Below are 20,639 nucleotides of genomic sequence, written 5' to 3'. Positions count from 1 at the left end.
AGGGAGGGGGATCGTGTGTGTCCCATGGGCCTGGCTTGGGCCTGGGATGCCCCAAGAAGCACAGGTGTGCCCCTGGGAGACCTGAGGCTTTGACCTTCCTGGAAACAAGGCATGACTCCAACTCCGACTAAACGTTATAGAAACTCTTTATTATTAGACAAAAATAGACTCTTTTTTAGCCCCCTTTTCATGTGATCCCACTCTGATCTCTCTGCTCAGAGGGGAGGCAGAGGAGGGAGTGCCTTGCTCCCCACACTCTCCCCTCTCCCTGCCATGCTGGGACCTGCAGCTGGGTGGAGCTAGCAGGGCCTGTCTCCGCCAGCGCTGATGTTCTCGCGCAGGCAGGGCCATCCCCATCTCCTCCAGGCTCCACTGCTGATGCCTTCTCACCCTTCACACACCCATCTCTGCCATCTGCTCACATGCAAGGTCATCTCATGGGCCCGTCCACTTTGCTTAGCAGGCTGGGGGCGGGGAAGGAGAGCAGTGTCCCAGGCCGGTGTCCGCTCCCCGTTCCTAGGGGAGGGGCTGGATCCCGGGTCTCCTGGGTCCAGGCCAGGGGAAGTGAGGGCTGTGGGGTGCTGAGAGGGGCGCAGTGTCGATGTGGGCTCGGAGCTTGTGGCCTTCCTTCATTTTCTCTGGCCCAGTAGAACTTTGGTGATGAAGGTGACAATGGCGCCTGCAGGCTGATCTGGGTCAAGCTCTGCAAAGAGGTGACACACATTCTCCCAGGGGCTTCCCGGCTTCTTGGCCACGAAACCAAAGATCCTGGGGGTACAAAGGCAGGATGGGGAGGGCTTAGCATCCCTTCCACAGGGACTGCCACGCCAGGGTTGGGGAGGAAGGAGGTGCCTCGATGCCACGCCAGTGCCACGCCAGTGCCACGCCAGTGCCATGCCATGCCATGCCAGGGAGGGGCGACTGCACTCCCAGGGAGGCTTACTTGGAGGTGGTCCCGTCCGGGTTGGTCCATCTGCAGAAGGAGAAGAACTGTGAAGGGATGCACCCGGGGAATAGCTACCAACGGAAGAGCTGAGCTGGGGACTGTGGGGCGAAAGGGCTGGGAGGGAGAGGGTCACCTCCGGTCCTGAGGGTCAGTGCTGGCGAAGGTGATGCTGTTCACTGGATAATGGCGGCGAAAGAAGAGCCTGTGAGGAGGAGGGTGGGGAAAGTCACCCGGAAATCGGGGCCCCAGGGCCTGCACCCCCCCCCGGGGGGGCTTGGCACGCACACTCACTTCCTCTGGTTGTCCGTCAGCGTGATGCCCTGGGCTGAGACCTTGAAGTGGACAATGGCTGGCGTGGGGCGGGGGCTGCAGCTCAGAGCTGCAGAGCTGGCCCGCGCCACCGCTTGGGGGCCTGTCAGCGACTCCGTCTCCACTGAGGTCAGGTAGAGCACACTGCAGGCTGGGGGGGCGGGGGGTTGGAGGGAGCAGCGGCTCTGCCTGCCCCCAGGTCTATCTCCCCTCGATCCCCCCACCCCACCGGCTCTCGCACTTTCCCCAGCCAGTGCGCTCGGGATGCATGTCACACAGGTAACCTGTTAAAAAGGCAGATTCTGTGCCTCCCCCAGATCCACAGTCAGAGGTGCTGGAAAGAGGCCTGAGAATCTGCGTCCTAACAAGCCCCCTCCCCACGGAGCCTAGAGCAAGGACTCCCTCTCCCACTGTGCCTACAGATGCAGGGCTCCCCCGCCCTCAGGGGTTAGACGCATCCGCCAGGGCCCACCCACCCACCTCAAGGCCTTTCAGTGCCCCATGTATCAGCAACGGCCCCCTTGGTGCCCAGGGGGAGGAAAGGAAGGAGAGGCCCGTACCGGCGCCCTGGCGCAGGAGGTCTGCCGCTGTGCTCATGTTGGCGGGCGCTGGGGCCTCTGGGGCCTCCTCCAGAGGATCTGAGGGAAACGGGGGCCAGTGGGGAGTGGCAGTGCTGGGAGATGGAGAGCAACCTTTGCCATCCCCGAGGGAAGGCAGGCAGGCAGGCGGGAAGCCAGGACCTAGGGATTCTGCCTTTGCCTGCAGTGGGTGGGGAGAGGTGGGAGGACAGATGACCGGACACCCACCTTTGCTGGGAATACGCAGGCAGCAGGGCAGGGACAGCGGGGAGATGGAGTGCTGGGAGACCAGGGCCGACAGGCTGCCTGCAGGGGAGAGGCGAGTGGGGTCTCGAGGCACCCGGAGATACCCGCGGTCTACCTCCTCCCTCCTGACGCCTCTTGGCCTCCCTGGACCAGCCCAGTGCAGCCTTCCCAGCCCCTGCTTCTCACCAAAGTAGGGCTCGCTGGGGCACCCCTTGATCTTCACCCCTTTGGGCCCAGTCTCAATGAGAAAATGGCGGACCAGCTGTTCCAAGGGGTCCCCTGAGCGGAGGGGAGGGGAGGGGAGAGGAAGGCTTCGTCAGATTCCAGATTCTGCTTCTCGCCTGCTGGAATTCTTTCCCGAGCAGGAGAGGACACCTGCTCCCTCTCCCCACTAAGAAGCGACACGGCCCACCCTGCCTTGTCTGGCCTCTGGTACCTCCCCACACCCCACTCCCCGTTTCCCTCACGGTTGACCATTCTGTACCTTTCCAGGGCTGGGCGCTGGGTGGGGGCGTAGCCACCTTGAGAGCCAGCCCATAGGCTCCTTGGAATGAATGACTGTCCCTGATCAAGAAGGCCCCAGGGTCCTTGTCCTTCAGCAGGGCAATGGCTGCAGGAGGTTGGGAGAAGTCTTCTCAGCGGCCGACTGAGCCCCAAGGAGCCCCTCCGCTCTGCTGCCCAAGTTCCCCAGGCCTCTGGCCCTAACAGCTGCGGCGACAGCACCCGGGACGCCGCTGGGGAGTCAGCGCACAGAGCGCTGACAGTGTTAGACCTCCTTGAGCCCGAAGCCCAGAATCACCAGCTAGAGAAAGGCTCGGCCCAGAGGAGGCCCGCTGAGACGGGGAAGAGGCACCGACTGGAAGGATGGGCTCCAAAGCCGAGCCAGAGCCCTGGACGGGGGGTGGGCGCAGGCTGGCTTCTCACCTTGGTCACGGGACAGGTGTGGCTTATACCAGAACTTGGACGTATCCTGGACAAACTTGACGTTGCTCTGGCTCTCTTGCACAGGGGGCTCTAGGACAGGGAGGGACTGAGCTTGGCCTCAGGGCTCCCCAGTCCCCATGCCATGCCCCTCCCTGGGAAAAAGGGTTCTCCTGAGGTGGCCCCAGCCACCTGAAGGCCTTTATACCTGGGGGTTGGGGGGCATTATCCGGGAGCAGAGGTGCAAAGGTGACATGGTGACTCGTGCCTCTGGCTGGTGGCGATGCCTGCTCTGGGCCCCAGGGTCCCGGCTGTTGCCCAGGCCCCAGCAGGTGGCGCTTCTCGGGAAGTGGGGGCTGGGTAGGGCCACTGATGTCATAAGATGCAGCCAGAGGGAAGGCAGGTACAGGTGAGCTCCGTGGCAGCTCTGGGCTAGCCACAAGCCAGGGCATCTGAGTAGGCACAGGGGTGAGGGGGGACCCGTCTGGGCTGTCCGGGGAGTCTCGAAGGCCCTGCCAGGGGGCGTGGCGGAGGCCGGGCAGGGTGGTGGGTACAGGGCCCCTTGGACTGGTGCTGTCCGAACGGCCCCCCGGGCTCCTCTCCTGAGGCCAGTCGTTGGGTGAGCTGGGCGGGGAGGCTGGGGAGAAGGGACCAGGGGCCGGAGGCTCAGGCCCACTTCTTGCTGGCAGCTCTGGAGCTCTTTCAGCCCCTCCCTGGGAAGCAGGTGGCAAGGCCTCTCCGGGACTCAGTCTCTGAGTGGGCGCCAAGGTGGGGGACCTAGTGTCCTGCCGTCGGGCGCTGCGGGGTGGGAGGGCAGGTGGTTAGTAGAGCCGCAGAACCCCGTGAGAGCTGCCCCCACCCCAGGCTTCAGGGTCTGCCCGGACCAAGAGGCGCCTGAGCTGCCCAGCCCCTCTGGGTACCTCTCCTTGCCCTGGACTGGGCTGCTGGTGTGCAGGGGCGTGGAGGGACCGGACAGCTCAGAAGAGGCACTGCACTGGGCATCTCGGGGAGACCGAGGCAGGGTGCTGTGCCCGCTGGGGCTCTCCCTCCAGGACACCGGCTCCGGCGACTCTGCAGGGAAGGTGAGAGGAGGGGCTGTGAGCCAGGAAGAGCCCCTTCTGTCTGGCTTAGCTCTTTCTCACTCTGTGCCTTCCCCCACCATCTTCCAGAGCCCTCCTCTGCCCTGGGCACTCCCCATCCCAGTGCCCTCACCTGCAGATGCCAAGGGTCCTGCTGGGGCCAGGTGCCCTGGCGGCGGATACCTGTCCCCTCCCTCCTCTGCAGGGATCTCGTAGCTGAGGTTCCTGGATTGGGGGTAGGGTGGGCTGCCGGGGGAAATGGAGCCAGCCCGGGGGGAGTGGGCACCAGCGCTGGGATACCTTCTGCCCTCGCCTGGAGACCCGCAGCTGTGAGGCGCCCGGCCATACGCTGGGCAGTAACTGGGAACCGCTCCTCCATAGCCGTATGTCACCAGGGCAGGGTACCCTGGATGCCCATACCTGCCTTCGGGGCACATGGCGTAGGAGCAGCCCTCATGCCCTTCCTCGCCTGCCTTGGGCGGCTTCAGGCAGCTGTAGCCGGGCACTGGGGCATGGTGGTGCCCACAGGAAGGCACCAGCAGGGGCAGCGGGTGCCCAGGCCGCACCGGGTGCAGGAGGGCCTTGCCAGCCTCATCCGCCCACCCCTCTCCAGCCTCCCTCTCCAGGCGCAGCCCATAGAGGGCTGCCGTGGGCAGCGCTAGCTTCTCCTCACAGGCGGGGCATGAGCACAGGGCAGGCAGCCCAGGGTCCTCCAGGATCACCACCTCCCGGTAGCCTGGGGTGCGGTAGCCAAAGTCCCCGTTGGCCGGTTTCCCCAGCTCAGGCGGGTAGGGGTACGGCCCCTCGGACAGCGATCGGCAGAGGCGCCTCTTCTCCACAGAGGCCTCAGCATAGCCCTGTGGGGGCCCCTCATAGGCCCCGTAGGCCAGCCGCCTCCTCTCCAGGGTCCCCTCTGGCCGGTAGTAGCCCCCATTGGGGACCCCGCAGGGTTCCCGGTAGCCCTGGCGGCAGGAGCAGTGGCGGCTGAGGCCAGGCCTGTGTCCCGAATACATTCCAAGGCGGGGGCCTCCGCCCGCCGGGGGCTGCTCTTCATCATCGAGGATGGCCGTCTCACGCCCAGCTCCCCGGCCCCCGGCGGCCACGCCACAGCCCCCCAGGAGGCGCTCCAGCTCCCGCCGCTCGGCAGCTGTCGGGGGTGGCCGGCCAGGGGACTCGGCGGCGGGCTCGGCGGTCAGCGTGGACGAATGGCCAGAATCGCTGCTGACAGAGAGCAGCGGGGGCGGGGGCGGCTCCGGAGAGGGCGCCGGCGGGGTCTGGCGGGGGGCCCGCTGCACCTGGGCGTAAGGACTGCCATCCAGGGGCCCCCGGGTATGGGTGACGGAGTCTGGGTGGGGAGAGGTCCGGGAGGGAGGGCAAGCAGGCAAAAGGGGGCGAGAGAGAGAGAGAGAGAGAGAGAGAGAGAGAGAGAGAGAGAGAGAGAGAGAGAGAGAGAGAGAGTTAACAGGGGACAGCGCAGGAGACTCCAGCTCAGGGGGTGTCTCTTGGGAGGGGTGTCTGCCTGGGGAGGGAAGAGTGTGCCCCCCAAAACTCCACCTCCTGCCGCCCCGCGCCCCACACACCATCCACACTGTCCTCGTGGTGCAGGTTGAAGTTCTCGTAGGAGTCCCAGCGCACGGCAGGCTCTGCCGTGTTGTAGTCAACAGAGACCGAGGGCTCGTTCCGTGGGGTGCTGCCTACGGAAGGGCACCCGGGGGTGAGGCGCAGGGAGGGACGACTCCCCTCCGCCCCCAGTCGGGGCCAGGCCTGGCTCTCACCTTTGATCTTCTCTGGGCTGGAGGAGAAGACGAACTCCACCGAGGCTTGGAAGGGGAACCTCTCGTCTGCGGGGAGTGGGCAGTGAGGAACCAGGCGCCCGCCCGCCCGCCCTCACCTGGGCTCCAGCCCCCAAGCCACTTGTCTCCAACTCACCGGCCCAGGCCTCGTCCAGCTGGTCCTTGGGGAAGGTGAGCCGTGGTCCATGGATGGTACACGTGTGGAACTGGACTCGGAACACGAGGGTCCGGTCAGTCCCCCGGCTACCCCTGTGATAGCACGTCACCTGGGTGAGGGGAGGGAGACTGGCGTTCAGGCCCTCGTGTCCACTCACGTCTCCTCAGTGCTTCCACCCTGGGGACTATCTGGCCACGGCTCTGCCTTGCCTGAACCCCAGGGTGACCTCCCCATCAGGAGGATGCCCTCTTTGCCCTCCCATCGGCCTCGAATTGATGGCTCACCAGAGACTGTGCAGCTGGCGGCTCATACCACCGCCCCTCACCCCACCCCCAGGACTCTCCCTGTCGCTAAGGCCCCCTCACCATGACATCGCCTTTGAGGAGGAGAGCCGGCTCCAGGCTGATGCAAAGCTGCTGGGGACCAGGGCCTGCAACATGACTGGGGAAGAGAGAGGGCAGAGGTGAATCAGGGGCACTCGGGTACACGGGTGGCTGTGAAGAGCCAGGAGGCAGTTGGGAGACTGGAGACTGAACACTGCCTTAGTGAGAGCCCCGTAAGCATCAGCCTCCCCACCTATAAAACGGATTCTGTGATGCTATTAGTTTGTGGGTGCAGTGGCTGGAGGCCCAGCTATCTGGGGAGGCTGGAGAAACAGGGACCCAGGGAGCAGGGAAGCAGGGGCCCGGGAACAGAGCCCTCACTAGATTCCAGACGTGTAGACAAGCTGCATGGACTGGTAGATCTTGAGGAAGGGCTGGAAACCTGGAGGGGCAGGAAGGAGAAGGCACGTGAGGGGTGCTGAGTGGAGGGGGTGGGCGACAGCCCGCTCCCCGGAGTACATTCCAAGCAGACTCACCCGTGCCAGGTTCAAAGGCTGGCAGCATGGGCACGAGCACATAGTGCAGGAAGAGAGGGCTGCTGTTCATTCTGATGGAGCCGGACAGCAGACCACTGAAGTAGCTGATATACCTGGTGGGGGGATGTCAAGGAGGACGTAAGCCCCTTCCTCTGGAGATCCCCTGGTGTCATCTCAACCACGAACGCTGCCCCAGCCACCTTCTCCTCGGCGCTTCCCTCCCATCTTCCAGCTCAACAGAGATTTCTTCCTTGCATCTAACCTCCATCCTTCTTGCTGTCTCCGAGGTTTTGTTCTTGCTGTTCCCTCTGTCTAGAATGCTCTTCCCCCAGATCTCTGCCTCACGTTATATAGCGGTGGGCCCTGACTGTCCTGTGAGTCTCCGTTCACCACGAGACTCAGCTTTATTTTTGTATAGATAGCACCTGTCATCATCCAAAACAACCTTGTCTCCGTATTCACAGGTTTATTGCCGTCTATCCCACTAGCGTGTAAATAAGCCCCGTGAGAGCAGGGACCCTGTGCTTGTTCTGCGTTCTCAGCATTTGGCACAATCCCAAGCACACAGGAGGCGCTCCATGAAGGTGTGCGGCATGAATGAGAGAACCTCGGCCTTCGTAGCCACGGAGGGAACTGCTCCTCTGGCCCGTCCCCACCTAGGCTGCTCACCGGCGCTGGGAGGGCTGCAGCTCCGAGGCCACCTTGTCCTCACAGAACTTCCGCATGGTAAGGGTAGCCAGCGCCTGGTCCGCCCTGGGGAGAGTGGGACCAGTGTGGGGTCTTAGGGGCTGGTCTCCAACCTGGTCTCCCATCCCTAAGCCCCAGGGGAGGGAAGAGAGGTGCGATTTCCCCCAAGTCTAGAGGAGGCCCAGAGTGGTGGTGAAGAGAACTAGAAACCCCAGTCACTTTACTAGTTGTTGGACCTCGGGCAATTGTTCCCTGAGTTTTAGTTTCTTCCTCTGTAAAATGGGACAATATGACCATGTTATGGGTTGAATCGTGTCCCCGCAAAAGATATGTACCTCAGAATGTGACCTTATTTGGAAATAGGGTCGTTGCAGATGTAATTAGTTATGATGTTATACTGGAGTAGGATGAGCCCTTAATCCAATATGATTGGTGTCCTTAGAAGAAGAGAAGAAGAGACACAGACACACAGACACACAGGAAGAAGGCCATGTGACAACAAAGGCAGAGATCGGAGTGGTGCATCTGCAAGCCAGGGAACACCAAGGACTGTTGGCAGCACCAGGAGCTAGGAAGAGGCCAGGAAGGTCTCTACCCAGAGTCTCAGTGGGAGTGTGGCCCTGCTGACACCTCAGATTTTAGACTTGTAGCCCCCAGAACTGAGACAACAGGTTTCTGTTGTTTTAAGCCACTTAGTTTGTGGCACTGTGTTACAGCAGCCCTAGGAAAACTGTGGTGAAGTACAAGTGAGAAGAAGGAGGTGGAAAGGTCAAGTTTATAGTAAATGGCTCTTCTGAACACTGAGGTGGGCTTCAGAGGAGATGGGCTCGTCAAGGGCCAGCTGGAGGAAGGGTCACTGGGGAAGGGGGCGCTCGGGGCTGGGGAGCCTTACCCTGCAGAGATCTTGCTGTAGTGCATGTAGGCAGAGACGATGACCCCGAGCTTGCCCTTGCTCCCCTAAGGACAAAGAGACAGGGATGCAGGGCTTGCTGGGGCTCCTGGCTGAGGGCACCCCAGCCCTGCGAACTCGCGCTCCCAGCTCACCTTGCAGTACAGTACGACCACATGCTGCGGGTCAGCACTGAGCCACGTCTCCATGGCTTTGCAGATGGAGCACAGCTTGTCCAGCGGGGGCGCGTGCAGCTCAGGCCAGCCAAAGTCCTGGACCTGAGGGGTGCAGGAGTGGGACTGGGGCTGGTGGCCACCAAAGAAGAGGTGGGTGGGGGTGGAAGAGGGACAGGCTGTAGGGGCCTGGAGACAAGGTCAGGGGCCTGTTGGCTGTGTCCATGGCAGCTTCAACACTTCCCTCACCTGGACAATGGGTTGATACCTGATGCACCATGCTTTGGGGTGTCCCAAGTGGCGTGTCATATGGGAAAGTGCTTCAGAGTGAAGTAGATAGCAATTGCTACTATTAATACCGAGGAGGCAGGGGGTGATGGCTTTAATCCCCTCCTACCTTGGGGTTTAGGCGGGTCAGGTCATGTCTTTTCTCTGAAAGGTTGAAGAGCTGCAAGTAAAGTGGGGGCATTAGGCGAAGTGACCCCAGGCAGCGAGGCGCGATGATGCTTGGAGGTGGTATCACCCGCTGTGACCCTAAGGAAGGGTCTTTCTCCAAAATGAGGGGGTCGCTAAGGCCCAACCTAGCTCGTACAGCCCAGTCGGCGGTCCAGGTTTGCGCCCGGGCCCCGCCCACTCGGGGCTCCGCCTCCGCGGCGTGACGTCAGGGAGGGGCCTGGACCTCCCAGCCCTCTCGTTGGCTGACTGAGGCAGGTCCCGCCCCTCACCAGGTACTTGTCGCGGTGCTTGGATTGCAGCACGTGAGCCAGCTCGCGCAGGTGTCCCCGGTGTCGCTGTTCGTCGGGCCGCGCGGGGAAGGCGGCGGCCAGGATCCGCTCCGTCACGTAGGTGAGGTCCAAGTCCCAGCGGCGCTCCATGAGAGGATCCAGGCTGAAGCTCCTGGGGAGGAGGCGAAGCCTGTGTTAGGAACAGGGCGGAGAGTGGGGGTGGGGCGGGCACCGGAGGCTGGTGTGGAGGAAGGGTGTTTGGCTGACTACAGGTGAGGTCTCCTGGGTCCTGAGAGTGGGTGGGACCAGCTGGGGGGCGGCGCTGGCCTGGAGAGCTTTGTTGGGGGGCCCTGCCCTGGGCTGAGGTGTGAGGCCAGCGGAAGGGGCTCATATGGGACCACACCCCGCGCCCTCACTTACCTGGGCAGAGTGCTGCGTTGCTTTGAGTAGTTCAGAGACTTGGTGGATCCCTGGTGGATGAGATGAGACTTTGCACACGTCTTTTGTGCCCCTCACTCTAGGCTCCCCACTCCAGAGTTCCATGAACTTTTGCCTCAGAAGAAACCTAGGTCCTTAGTCCCAGAGCTACCTGCTTCCGCCCCCCTCCTCCAGCATCACCTTACCAGGTGCTCTATGCGCCTCACAGGGGCCGTGTTTCTCCGCTAGAGGGAGATGGGGGAGGAAAAGGGAGTGGTTAGGGAAGGGGCGAGGACCAGCCGGCATCCCTGTGAGGAATGTACTGGGGGGGGGGGCGGAGTCCTAGCCCCCAGCAGGCCCAAGAGGACGATAGCAGAGGGCTCAAGTTTTTTCCCACTGCCTCAGGATTGACCACTATCCACATTAGTCCATTCAAGGTAACCTCCTGGGGGCCCTCTCTGTGGCCACCAGACCTCTGGACACCGCCGCAGCCAGGTTCCTTGCCTCGGTCACCCCATCCCAGAGCATACTTACCAGCTCCGTGGGAGGCAAGGCCTGACAGGACGAAGTCACCTGGAAGGAGACGGGAGTGAGGAGCTGAGCTGCTGGTGAAATGGGCTTTCCCAGGCTTAAGGATGGGGCCACCCCTCAGCTTCAGCGAGAAGTTGGAGGGGCTGTCAGCAGATGGGCGCAGGCTGCAACTGAGGTTCTTCTATTTAAGGGAGCCTCCCCTCTGGCCTCTCGGTCCCCCACCCCTGGGCCCCCCACTTGTTACTCTTGGCTTCCAGCCCCCTGCCCACACAGACCCCCATTCATCCAGCTGCAGGGCAGGAGTTATATATAGAGCCATGCAGGCAGGCCATGGCTAGGGATGGACACTGGCCTCTTTCACTGGGAGACCCCGCCCCTGGGCACACAGCTCCCCAAAGCCAGCTCCAAGGCCCTAGGACCCCTCACACTGCAGGAGGAGGACCAGGGCACCTCCCCAGAGATGCAGCTGTCTCAGGTTCCCAGTGGACAGTGGGTGCTATCTACACCTTGCACCTTCTGCCCAGCCTTTCCAGGGCCCAGGACAAGACCCACTCAGGCATCCTGAGGACCCTTCCCCAGAAGGAAGGCACAGCCCATCCGGCTGCCAGTCTCCGAAATCCTGCTCTGACACCCACCCACCCCACCCTTCCTCCTCCTCGCTCTCCTCCTCTTCCCTACCCCCCATCCACTCGCCAGCTGCAGCCTGGGCACCGCACCAAGACAAACGCTGCGCTGTCGCTGTCTGCGCTGCCTGGGCCAGCCCTCCAGGGGGTGGAGTAGGATGGTTCTTAAAGGGCCCAGTACAGTACCCTCTCCCACCCAGCAGGGGTTCCCCAATGATGAGAAGGGTGGAGGGTTGATGCCAGTGTGGTCGGAGAAGCCTGTTTCAGAGGAGGAAGGGACCCCAGTCCCCCTCCCCACAGCAGGTACCCACCTTTGCTTCACATTTTCTGTGTGTCGCAACCTTGCAGACTAGAGGGGATGGAGGGGAGGAGAGGGGTTAGCAGGGGCCCACTGGGGCAGTGGAAGGGGTGGCCCTCTCCCATCTCCCCAGGCCCTGGAACTAGACCTTGGGACTTCCAGGACTCCGGCTGTACTGAGCTGGCTGGAGTGGGGGAGCAGGGGCAGAGTTCAAGGGAAGCGCATGGCAGTGGTGCCCTACTGCCCAGGCCAGGGAGGGAGGGAGCCAGGGGTAACGTTCTAGGGTGGGTGCGGGTGAAGAGGAAGCAAGGGAGGAAAGCCTCCAGTCTCAGGTGACGTGGGAAGGTGATTTAGAGTACTGGGTCTCCTGGGGTGCTGGGGGAGCAAGGGCTGTTTGGAGGGGACGCAGTTCCTCTTGGCTCCCACGTGGCCCAGCCCAGGGGCAGCACGCGCAGTACGGGTTCTGTTCTGCGGTCTGCCTGCTGGGGTTGTGCAACCCAGTGGTGCTGGGTGATGCTCGCAGAGTCACAGCATAGGGCAGGGCGCCTCACCTCGGCATGAGACGCCTGTCCCATCGATGGTCACCTTACACACTGCACAGACCGGTGGTTTCTTCCGGAAAACCTTCTCCCGGAAGCTATGTGGCTCAGCTTTCCTAGGCTAGGTGGAGGGACAGACAGACAGAGGTGTCAGTTCCCACGGGCCCATCTCCAGGACCAGGCCGGGGCCCGAGCACTGCACAGTTTCTCTCTTCCATCCCAATAAAGCCCCCAAACTCGTAGAATGCACTTGGCCACAGCTGTTTCCGGGCAGTTGTAGGGCTTGTCCTAGACAGTGCATAGAACCTGGCGCCTTGCGTCACCCTAGCTGGGTCAGCTCCTCCCCAAGGGATCACTTAGGCCCCTCACGTGGCCCTGGTGTGTGATACCCTTGCGGTCACTGCCACCCAAGCCCTAGAGCTTCCGTCCTGGTGTGGGGGGATGGTGCTCCTTGACTCTGCTATGAAGACAACCTGTTTCTCCTCCCATCTTGCCCTCCCCAGCTGGAGGCTTCGGTAGAGTGAGCAGGGAGGGGCTCAGACATGAATGTACGGTGTCAGTCACACAGCACCCAGACTGACCCGGCAGGAGGGCCTCAGCCAGGCCTGCTCCCCTGGTCCCGATGTCCCAGTCCTCCAGGCGGCTGACACGCCCTCCTCCCCCTAGTGTCAGAACAACATGTTTACTCATTGTGCACCCAGGCGGCAGGCAGCAGTTGTGTAAGGAGGGGGCGGTAATGCTCAGAGGGAGAGGCAGATGGAGGCATGACTTGGAAATATTTCGCTGCCTTACTGCTCCGGGATGTAGTAAGTGCCCGGGATGTAGTAAGTGCCCCGTCACTTGAGGAGGTTCAAGTGGGATTCCAGCGTTGGAGGGGGAGAGGGTGGAGCAGATGCTCCTGGGCCCCTCCCCACCCAGAGTGCAGTGAGCGGGGAGGCTGGGATGCCCCCTATGGCCCAGGCCTACCTTGTCCCATCCCTCCCATCCTCTGGGGACCATTTGCTTCCTTGCCTCTTCTCTCTTCTACCTATTTTTCTCCTTCTCTGGCGTTCAATTTCCTGCCTCCCTCCCCCATTGTATTGTCTCATGTTGCCCTGAGATGCTTCTTTTGGGGTGAGGCTGAGAAAATGTGGGGAAAGGCAGTGAAGGGGCCTCCAGGCCCCTCAGCCTGGGGATGCAGGCAGCACCTCTGGTCTCTTGGCTGTCCCTGAAGCTTCTGGATTAAACCCAACTTGAACTCTTCTGGGCTGGACCAACTCTGCCAGACCCACTAGGAAACCTGGGTGCATTTTGGCATTAATGGCACACACAGGTGATAGCAGTGGAAAGCCAATCAACTCCCCCCGCTTGTCTAAAGCACTCCTGAGACCTGGCTGCCTCCCTCCCTCCCTCCCTTCCTTCGCCACCCCCATCCCATCTCCCTCAAACTTCTCAGCTTAGGGACGTCCTCTCTGGGGTTCCAGAATAGTACCCAGGAAGGTCCTACGATGATGTATACCTTCCTGGGTGCAGGGCTGGCCTGGGCTAGGGCAGGGAATGTGTCAGGGGAGCTGAAAGGGACACCAGGTTTTGCTCTAACCCTAACGTCTGCTGCTCACGCCACAGCCAGACTGGCCACTCCAGAGCGATAGCGTAACGAGGGGTTGCGAGGGGATGCGGGATAAGGGGAGAAGGCTGAGGAAGCCGAAACTAGGAAGGGGGTCTGGCCTGAGTCCTGGCCCCCTCCCCCACTGCCCACACCTCCGCCCCTGCCCCTCCTCTGTCCAGCCAATGGGCCCTCCTACCCTGTTGGTGGCCCGGCTGCTGTCCCTCCTCCCCAGGGCTCTGAGCAGCCTCTCCACTGGGCCGCTGGACTTCATGGTGTCCGGCTGCCTGGGGTGCCGGCCGTGGGGCCCGAACAATGCTGGGGCCTGGCCCGGGGCTTCCTGGAAGCGGCCTGGCGGAGGCAGCCACTTCCCCTGGGTGGAGAGTAGGCTGTCTGGCTGGTGTGAGGAGAAGCCCAGCCCTGGAAGTGGAGGGGAGTGCAGGCGGGAAGGGGGCAGGTCGCTGCTCCAGGAAGTGGGGGCGGGTGGGGGGGGTAGGAAGTGGGGGAGGCCAGGAGATCAGATTCCCAGGATCTACCCTGCTGGGAGTGTCAGCCCAGGATCTTTTGCCCCCAGCCCACCCTGCTCTGGAGCTGCCCCATGCCCAGGGATCTGCCCTATCCAGGGATCTGTGGGATCCTGAGATCCAGCCCCCAGTGGGGCGGGGCAGGGGCGGGGTGGGAATTTAGGTCTCAGGGCAGGGCTCAAGGGCCAGCGGGGAACACCGCGTCCCAGCCAGGCCAGCCTCCCGGCCTGAACTCTCAGGCTCTCTGGGGACTCTGGTGGGGGGAGTGGGAGCTGGGAATTGCCACCCCAGCCAGCTCAGGACTGAAGTGCATCCTGAGGGTAAGGGAGAATGGGACTGAGGGCCAGCTTCCTGCCTCAGTTTTACCAGTTGTGAAGAAATAGGAAAAGGAGAACGTGCACTGGCCCCCTGCCCCCACCATCTACACTGGAAGGTCAAATTCCAGCCAGAGTCCGCTCTGCGCACAGGAGCGAGCCATTCTCCTGCCCCAGCCCGAGGCATTTGGGGCCCTTCTCCTGAGAGCTCCCCAGCTGCTCTGCTCCTGACACAGTACCCTACTCACCTATTCTCTGGCTTGTTTCTCTCAGGTCTCTAGCTCTTTTGAGCCTTGCCACCCCAAGCTCTAGGTCTGGGCCCCCCCCGCCCCCCCCCCTCCCGAGCCTGAACGCTACCTTCATGGCTCTCCCAGCTCCGCTCTCCTTCCTCAGCAGCTGTCCCAGGGCCCGAGAACCGGACAGGAGGCCCCCCTCCCAACACATACTCCACGCCCCTCCGCGGGCCTCCTGCCTCCCTCCTGGGAATGCGGCCAGCTTCCTGTCCCGGAAGTTAAGGGAAGGAGGTGGATTGGGGCCTTGGAAAGGATGGGGGGGAGTAATCTTCCGAAAGTATAAGGGGTTAATAGCCTGGGGGTCCTCAGCCCCAAGCCTTGGACAGCAGCTCCCCAGAGCAGTCCAGTGGAACAGTCCAGTGGCTTGAAAGAATGTGCAAACGTGTGTGTCCCGCCCCCATTTGCAGCGTATTACTGAATGTCCCAGGGCTCTGGAAGCTCCCCCAGCTCTGGCTTCTCCCACCAGGTCCTCCTTAACCTTCCCTCTCCCTCCCTCGAGCCCATCTGGGTTGGTCTAACCCTGCCGCTGCTGCCGGGATGAGCCCAATCAGGACACTTCCTTGGGCTGCCTGGACTGGGTTTACCCTGAGGCTTCTCCCTTGAAGCTCTAATTCTCCTTCCAGGTCAGGAAGTCTGCCCCCAGGGTACCTTAGCCAGAGGGAGGCCTAGCCTGTAACTGGAGAGGGGCACTAGCTCTGCAACACACTCCCACCCCACCAGCCCTGGCTGGGTCCCAGGACATTCCAGGCCCCTGGCCAGTGTGGGCAACCGGGCCTGGCCTGGTGCAGTCCCCAGCCCTGCTGGGATCAGGAGAGGTGCTGTGGTAGTGGTGGGATGGCCCTTCTCCCCTCCTATTACAGTTACCCTGGCCAGGACCCCTCCAGCAGGCTTCTCTCTACTCCTGCTGCCTCCCGAGGCTGAAAGTCCCCTCACCTGGCAACAGGTCCCCAGACCTTCTCTGACCCTCACTCCTGTCCTCGTGGGTGGCTCACTAGCCCCCATGTTGGGTGGCCAGGGAAGCATGGCTTTGAGTCCCTCCCCACCCTGTGGAGCACCTCTGAAGTGAGATGGGATGGGAGAGCGCTGAGCCTTCAGGCAGTGCTGAGAAGAAAAGCAGCTCGCTGGGGCAGGCCTGGAAAGGCCAGGCCAGACCCCTGGGACCCTCACCCTCCTCCTGCCTGGAACTTTCCAGAGCCCGTCAGTCTGTCCCCCAGCCTGGCCTCCTCTTACTTCCCAAGCCCTGGGTTTGTTTGGAGAACCCCCTCCACCCAACACTCCCCCTTCCTGGAAATAGCTGTGGTTGGATGAGCGGCTGGGAGCCCAGCCGCGAGGAGGGGTGAGGCCCAGGGAAGGAGACAAGGAGGGAAGGCGGAGTGTGCGAGTGTGCCCAGGGTGACCTGGAGAATTGACGGTGGAAGCCGAATCTGCCTCGGTTTCCCCAGATGTGAAGTAAAATAGCAAAACCCTGACTCGCACTCTCCCCGGCCAGTTCCCGCCCAGGTCCCGGGCCTGCAGGGGCGGCGCGAGCGCGTGCGTGGCGGGACGGAGCGGCGGCGTGTGCGCCCGGGACGGGCGAAGGCGAGACGGCCGGGCCGGGGAGTGACCGCGGGCCGGCCCCGCCCCCTGGTCACCTTTCCGGCCTCCGGGCCCCGCCCGCTGCCGTCCCCGGCCCCGCGGCTCCCGACCCCCGGCCCAGCGCGCCCGCCCCGCTCCCCGCGCCCCCTCGCCCCACCCGGTGGCCCCGCGCCCCCTGGCGACCGCCCCCGGCACTGCCCGCCGGGCCGTGACGCACAGGCCGCCGCCCTCCCGCCCGGCGCAGCGCGGCCACTCACCTGCGGGGGGCGCCCGGCGGGGCGGGGGCGCGGCGGGGCGGGGCAGCAGCAGGGGGAGCCCCCGGGCCAGCCCATCTCGTCCGGGCCCGCGCCGAGCGGACGCGGAGGAGGCGGAGGAGACGGGGCGGGCGCGCTGCGCTCGCCCCTGCCGCTCCCTGCGCCGCCCTCTCCTCCCTCCCGCGGGCTCCTCTCCCTCCCTCTCTCCCTCCTTCCCGGGCTCCAATCCCCACGTGCCGCCCGCTCCCCGCCCCTCGTCCTTCTCCTTCTTCCTTTTCTCCTCCCCACCTTCTCTGGCGAACCCACGCGCCCAGGAGCTGGGAAGGAGGCATGCGGGGACTGGCAGAGACCCTTGGAGATCGGAAGAGACAGAAATGCGGGGAGAGATTTTGGGAGAGGTGGACGCGGAGAACACAGGGACAGGAAAATCTCAAAGAGTCCGGAAGAGACTGACCCAGAGGGACACAGGCAAAAAAACTTACGAGCCAAACAGACGCAGAAGAAAAGGTGGACACAGGTCCAGAAGGCACTAGAAACAAGGGTGCAGAGGACTGCCTCGGCCTCTCTCAGTTCGGCCCCTCCACGGGAATGCGTTTGGGAGTGGGCCTGACCCCGAAATCAGGGGCCACCTGCGGCCTAGCCTAGTGGGGCTAGCGCCACCTACCCACCGGGGCTTCAAACGAAGGCATCTGGTATCACTTATGTCCCAAGTCGCTGGACGCACTCCTCTGGTCCTCTGCCACGGGAGACTTCTCGAATGCCACCTAGTCTGCCCCAAAGGACTCACAGCTGAGGACCTTCAGGTCAAGTTCAACCTCCCAACCCCACGCCTAAGCTGCTCCAGTCGGCCCAAACATCGCCCTGCTTTGGACCTGGACTGTCATTCCTGTTCCCTAGGATAATTCTATTAAAGTCTTCCTCTCATTTAACTCAAGTTCCAGGCTTTCCAGTGGACATGGAAATTTATTCTGTGGTCTAATCTCATTCACTTCTTTTGCAGTGTCTGGATCTGGTACTGGATAGGAACTTCCTGGAGCTGAGTTAATGGGCTGTGGGGCTGGTTTGAGTTGTGCCACCCTGGAGGGGAAGGTAGAGGGAAAGGATGTCTTTCTAGAAGCTCAATCAATCTATTCCCATTCCCAGGTTCCCCAGTGTTCTTTAGCAGTGAGCACTTCCTGACACTTTCTCCCTCACCCTCCCCACTGGATTTTCCATGATGAAAACTGGTGGGGGAGGGGGGCAGGCGGATTCTGAGGAGCCGGTGCCCAGACCTCAATGCCCAATACCTGCTCAAGGCAGCCAGTATCGCCCGCGCTAAGGCCTTCTATCCCTCCCTGTCTCCTCTCTCAGCTGGGTCTTTTCTGTGCTCATCTAGCCTTTGGCAAAGGCTGAGAAGTCTGGTTCTGACTACGAGGGAGTGGGGCACCTGATGCTAATCTGGCGGCAGGGAAGAGGCTGGGAAGCTGCGGATGGTGACAATGCAGGTCCCCCAGAGACTGGCATTTGGGAGGGGTAGGTGTGGCTGGGACCGGGGAGCCTTGATCTTACTGCTCTTGACTGAGTTGGTGTCCAATAGGCAGAGATTAGAGCGGCAGGAGTCACTGGGATCTGGAGGAAGGGCTGGGGGCCAACGGAGCGGGGGAGGGAAGAGGTAGGGAGGCACTGGGAGAAGGTGAGAGGCCAGAGTCTGGAGAAGGCCAGAGGAGAGAGGAGAACCACGGGGATCAGAGGCTACTGGCGAAGGGGCAGGGCTGAAGGTCGTTCTGTGTATTTTGGTAAGATTTGATTATGTAATCGAGATAGCCAAGATAGGAAAATTCACTCCGTTCTTTGGAGCCTAAGTCTACCTCTTTTAAAATCTTGCTCTTTCCAGAGTTCATTAGGGTCTTTGGCTGGGCCCTGGGATGCACGCCAAAGGGTAGGTTTTAGAGGTACCAAAGGAGAGACTGGGACCCAGAGAAAACGTACTTGACTGGATCCCAGAATGATGGGAGGGCCAGAGCCTCACACTCATGCTGGTATTGCTGCCCCTAAGAGGACATTTTTTTTTTCAAACCCGGCCCCTCAGCAGTGAAAGCCCCGACTCCTAACCACTGGACCGCCAGGGAATTCTCGCTAAGAGGCACTTCTGAGGTTCCAAGGAATTGGGGGAGGGTCGTAAGATGGGTAGCGGAACTTCCAGCCCAGACTTGATTCCTGCTCTCAATGTGGGGACGGCGGAAGGGGGCTGAAGGGGGGAAGCTGATGAGGAAGGTTGAGAGTGAGAAAATATAGAAGGTGGCTTGGAGGGGGTGAAATTATAATGGGTGGCACGTGGCACATAGGGCCAGCCAGGCATCCTGACTACCAGCTCAGAGCAGAGGGGACTTTAGAAAGGAAGGGGAAAGGGAGGAGAAAAGCAGGATCATGTTAGTGAAGGTGAAACAAGTTGAGCAACACCCTCTGACCCTTCATGCAGGGTTTCTTACCTTAACTATGCAGGGGGCAGCCCATCCTGGCACGGAAGGCTGAACCCCCTCTTCCCTGGTCTGGGGTGATCCCATGCCTGTGACTGAGTGTGCTCAGATCCTGGGGGTGGGGGACTATAGGAGAGCATTGAGGGAGTAGGCTGGTCTGGCTGGAAGAGGTCAGGGGAACTTCAGGGGAGGGTTTGGGCTCTGGGAACCAGGAAGAGTGGGGGAAGGGGAAGAGCTGTCTCCAGAGGCAAGATCTCCTAGCTGAGGACAGAGGGTATATTGTCCAGCTGGGAGGTTGCTGCAGCTGGGCGGGGAGCTGCACAGCTCGCCTCTTCCAAACTCTTTCTTTCTGCTGAGGCTGGGGGGTGAGGGAAGGCACGTCTTCCCTCCACACTTGTGGCCCTGGGGGCTACAAATTGTTGCTGAGAAACAAGGTTTTATTTGAGAAATAATGCTTCCCAGGAGCAGATGTGTATGTAGCTCTCCCACTTCCTGAGAAACCAGATGCTGTGAGCTCACTTAGCGCTCGAGGTGACGCCCTCAGCACTAACTGGGACCCTGCCTTGGGATCCAGAGCCTAGTGTTTGACTCTGTTTAGAAGAAACTAGGCCGTGTGGATTGGAATACACGAGGGACCTGACCAGACTGAAGTTGATGCCAAACCTGCAGCCTCTGATGGCTCGAGATTTACGTAGGTTGACAGGGCTGACCCATCCTGGGACCCGTTTCCACGGCTGGGCTTCTGAAAGAGTCCACACATTCTTATGACTGAGGATGGGGGCCATACCGGTGCCTACCTTTCCCTTGAACTTGAGTACCCTGTTGGGCCATAGTACAGGGAGTTTTCCTCCCTGCCTTTTCTGTGCACAACCAACATGAACCTCTTTCCGGTCAGCCTTTCCTAGCTTCACCCTTTTTTCCATCATCGTTTACCAAGACCTCAGTATTACACAGTGAGGGGAGTGGCTTGAAATGAAGGCTTTGGAGGATGTGACTGAGGCTGCTGCCTGCGGTGGAGCTGCAGTATGCAAGCGCTGCCTTGTAGGCTGTAGGTACAGGTAGCCTGGGCCGGAGCTTTTCCTCCCTACCCACAGGGATCACAGCACACCAAGCCACTTATTGCTCGACTTCAGAAGTCAACGCACCAGCAATAAACTACAAGAGCAGCTGCTGCTGCAGTTGGCCCAGGAAAGCCACCTGTGTCACTGTGCTTCCATCTCCTTACACCTCCCGCCCCACACTTCCTCTTGGCTCCAAGTCCCCAAAACTGTCGACTGAGGTTTCCGTGGCTTTCTGTGCTCCCACCCCCTTGTGACCTTAAGGATTCTCTGCCACTGTTCTAACCTCTTTCCTGCCTTGCAACAATGAACAGTCTGTCCCTAGCTGTTTGGAAAATTCCCGCTGCCTGTGCATTAAAAGTGGCCTCAGTTGTAACCCACACCACGCTGTCAACCGTAACTCCACTCTGCCTGTGTGGTATAGCCTAGGACAGCAGACACATCACCTCTCCAGACTGAAGGGTGGAGGTTTATGGAGACACCCCCTCAAGGACATGAGGATTTATCGCTAGAGTTCCCGCTTAATCTTATGACTAAAATAAACAGTACAGGAAATGGAACACAGATACTCTCAAATATTAAAGGTAAACACCAGGTAAAAACAGAGGGGAGGGCTTCCCTGGTGGCGCAGTGGTTGAGAGTCCGCCTGCCGATGCAGGGGACACGGGTTCGTGCCCTGGTCCGGGAAGATCCCACATGCCGCGGAGCAGCTGAGCCCATGAGCCATGGCCGGTAAGCTTGCGCGTCCAGAGCCTGTGCTCCGCAAATTCCCAGTTCTGGGGCCTCAATCAACAGATTCCTCTTGTACTC

At 61.4% G+C, this 20,639-nt stretch overlaps 1 protein-coding gene across 11 annotated transcripts; it reads right to left on the bottom strand.

Moving 5' to 3' along the window:
- Nucleotides 1-128: 128 nt before the first annotated feature.
- TNS2 (tensin 2) lies at nucleotides 129-18,978 on the bottom strand. 11 transcript variants are annotated; one of them, XM_033436205.2, is made up of 29 exons: nucleotides 18,784-18,978; nucleotides 11,783-11,891; nucleotides 11,245-11,282; nucleotides 10,314-10,352; nucleotides 9,986-10,024; nucleotides 9,783-9,832; nucleotides 9,363-9,552; nucleotides 9,035-9,085; nucleotides 8,620-8,742; nucleotides 8,468-8,532; nucleotides 7,558-7,641; nucleotides 6,889-7,001; nucleotides 6,734-6,794; nucleotides 6,395-6,470; nucleotides 6,009-6,138; nucleotides 5,855-5,920; nucleotides 5,660-5,773; nucleotides 4,213-5,424; nucleotides 3,921-4,071; nucleotides 3,209-3,798; nucleotides 3,004-3,093; nucleotides 2,564-2,689; nucleotides 2,266-2,358; nucleotides 2,062-2,139; nucleotides 1,816-1,893; nucleotides 1,238-1,406; nucleotides 1,080-1,148; nucleotides 944-973; nucleotides 129-768 (listed from the first exon to the last, which is right to left on the bottom strand). In XM_033436205.2, the coding sequence occupies exons 1-29, from the start codon at nucleotides 18,856-18,858 to the stop codon at nucleotides 630-632; spliced, it is 4,248 nt and encodes a 1,415-aa protein (XP_033292096.1). In that variant the 5' UTR covers nucleotides 18,859-18,978; the 3' UTR covers nucleotides 129-629. The 11 variants fall into 11 exon arrangements, 10 of the variants coding, with proteins under 10 accessions (XP_033292096.1, XP_049550973.1, XP_004274327.3 ...); XM_049695016.1 differs by lacking the exon at nucleotides 18,784-18,978 and adding an exon at nucleotides 16,319-17,674; XM_004274279.4 differs by lacking the exon at nucleotides 18,784-18,978 and adding an exon at nucleotides 14,551-16,149 and having other exon boundaries at nucleotides 9,363-9,534.
- Between the last annotated feature and the right edge of the window lie 1,661 nt (nucleotides 18,979-20,639).

This window comes from Orcinus orca, chromosome 11 (genome assembly GCF_937001465.1).
Source record: "Orcinus orca chromosome 11, mOrcOrc1.1, whole genome shotgun sequence".
NCBI classification, from domain to species: Eukaryota; Metazoa; Chordata; class Mammalia; order Artiodactyla; family Delphinidae; genus Orcinus; species Orcinus orca.
The sequence above is the reverse complement of the archived record's forward strand: the minus strand, read 5'-3'. Positions and strand labels throughout refer to the sequence as shown.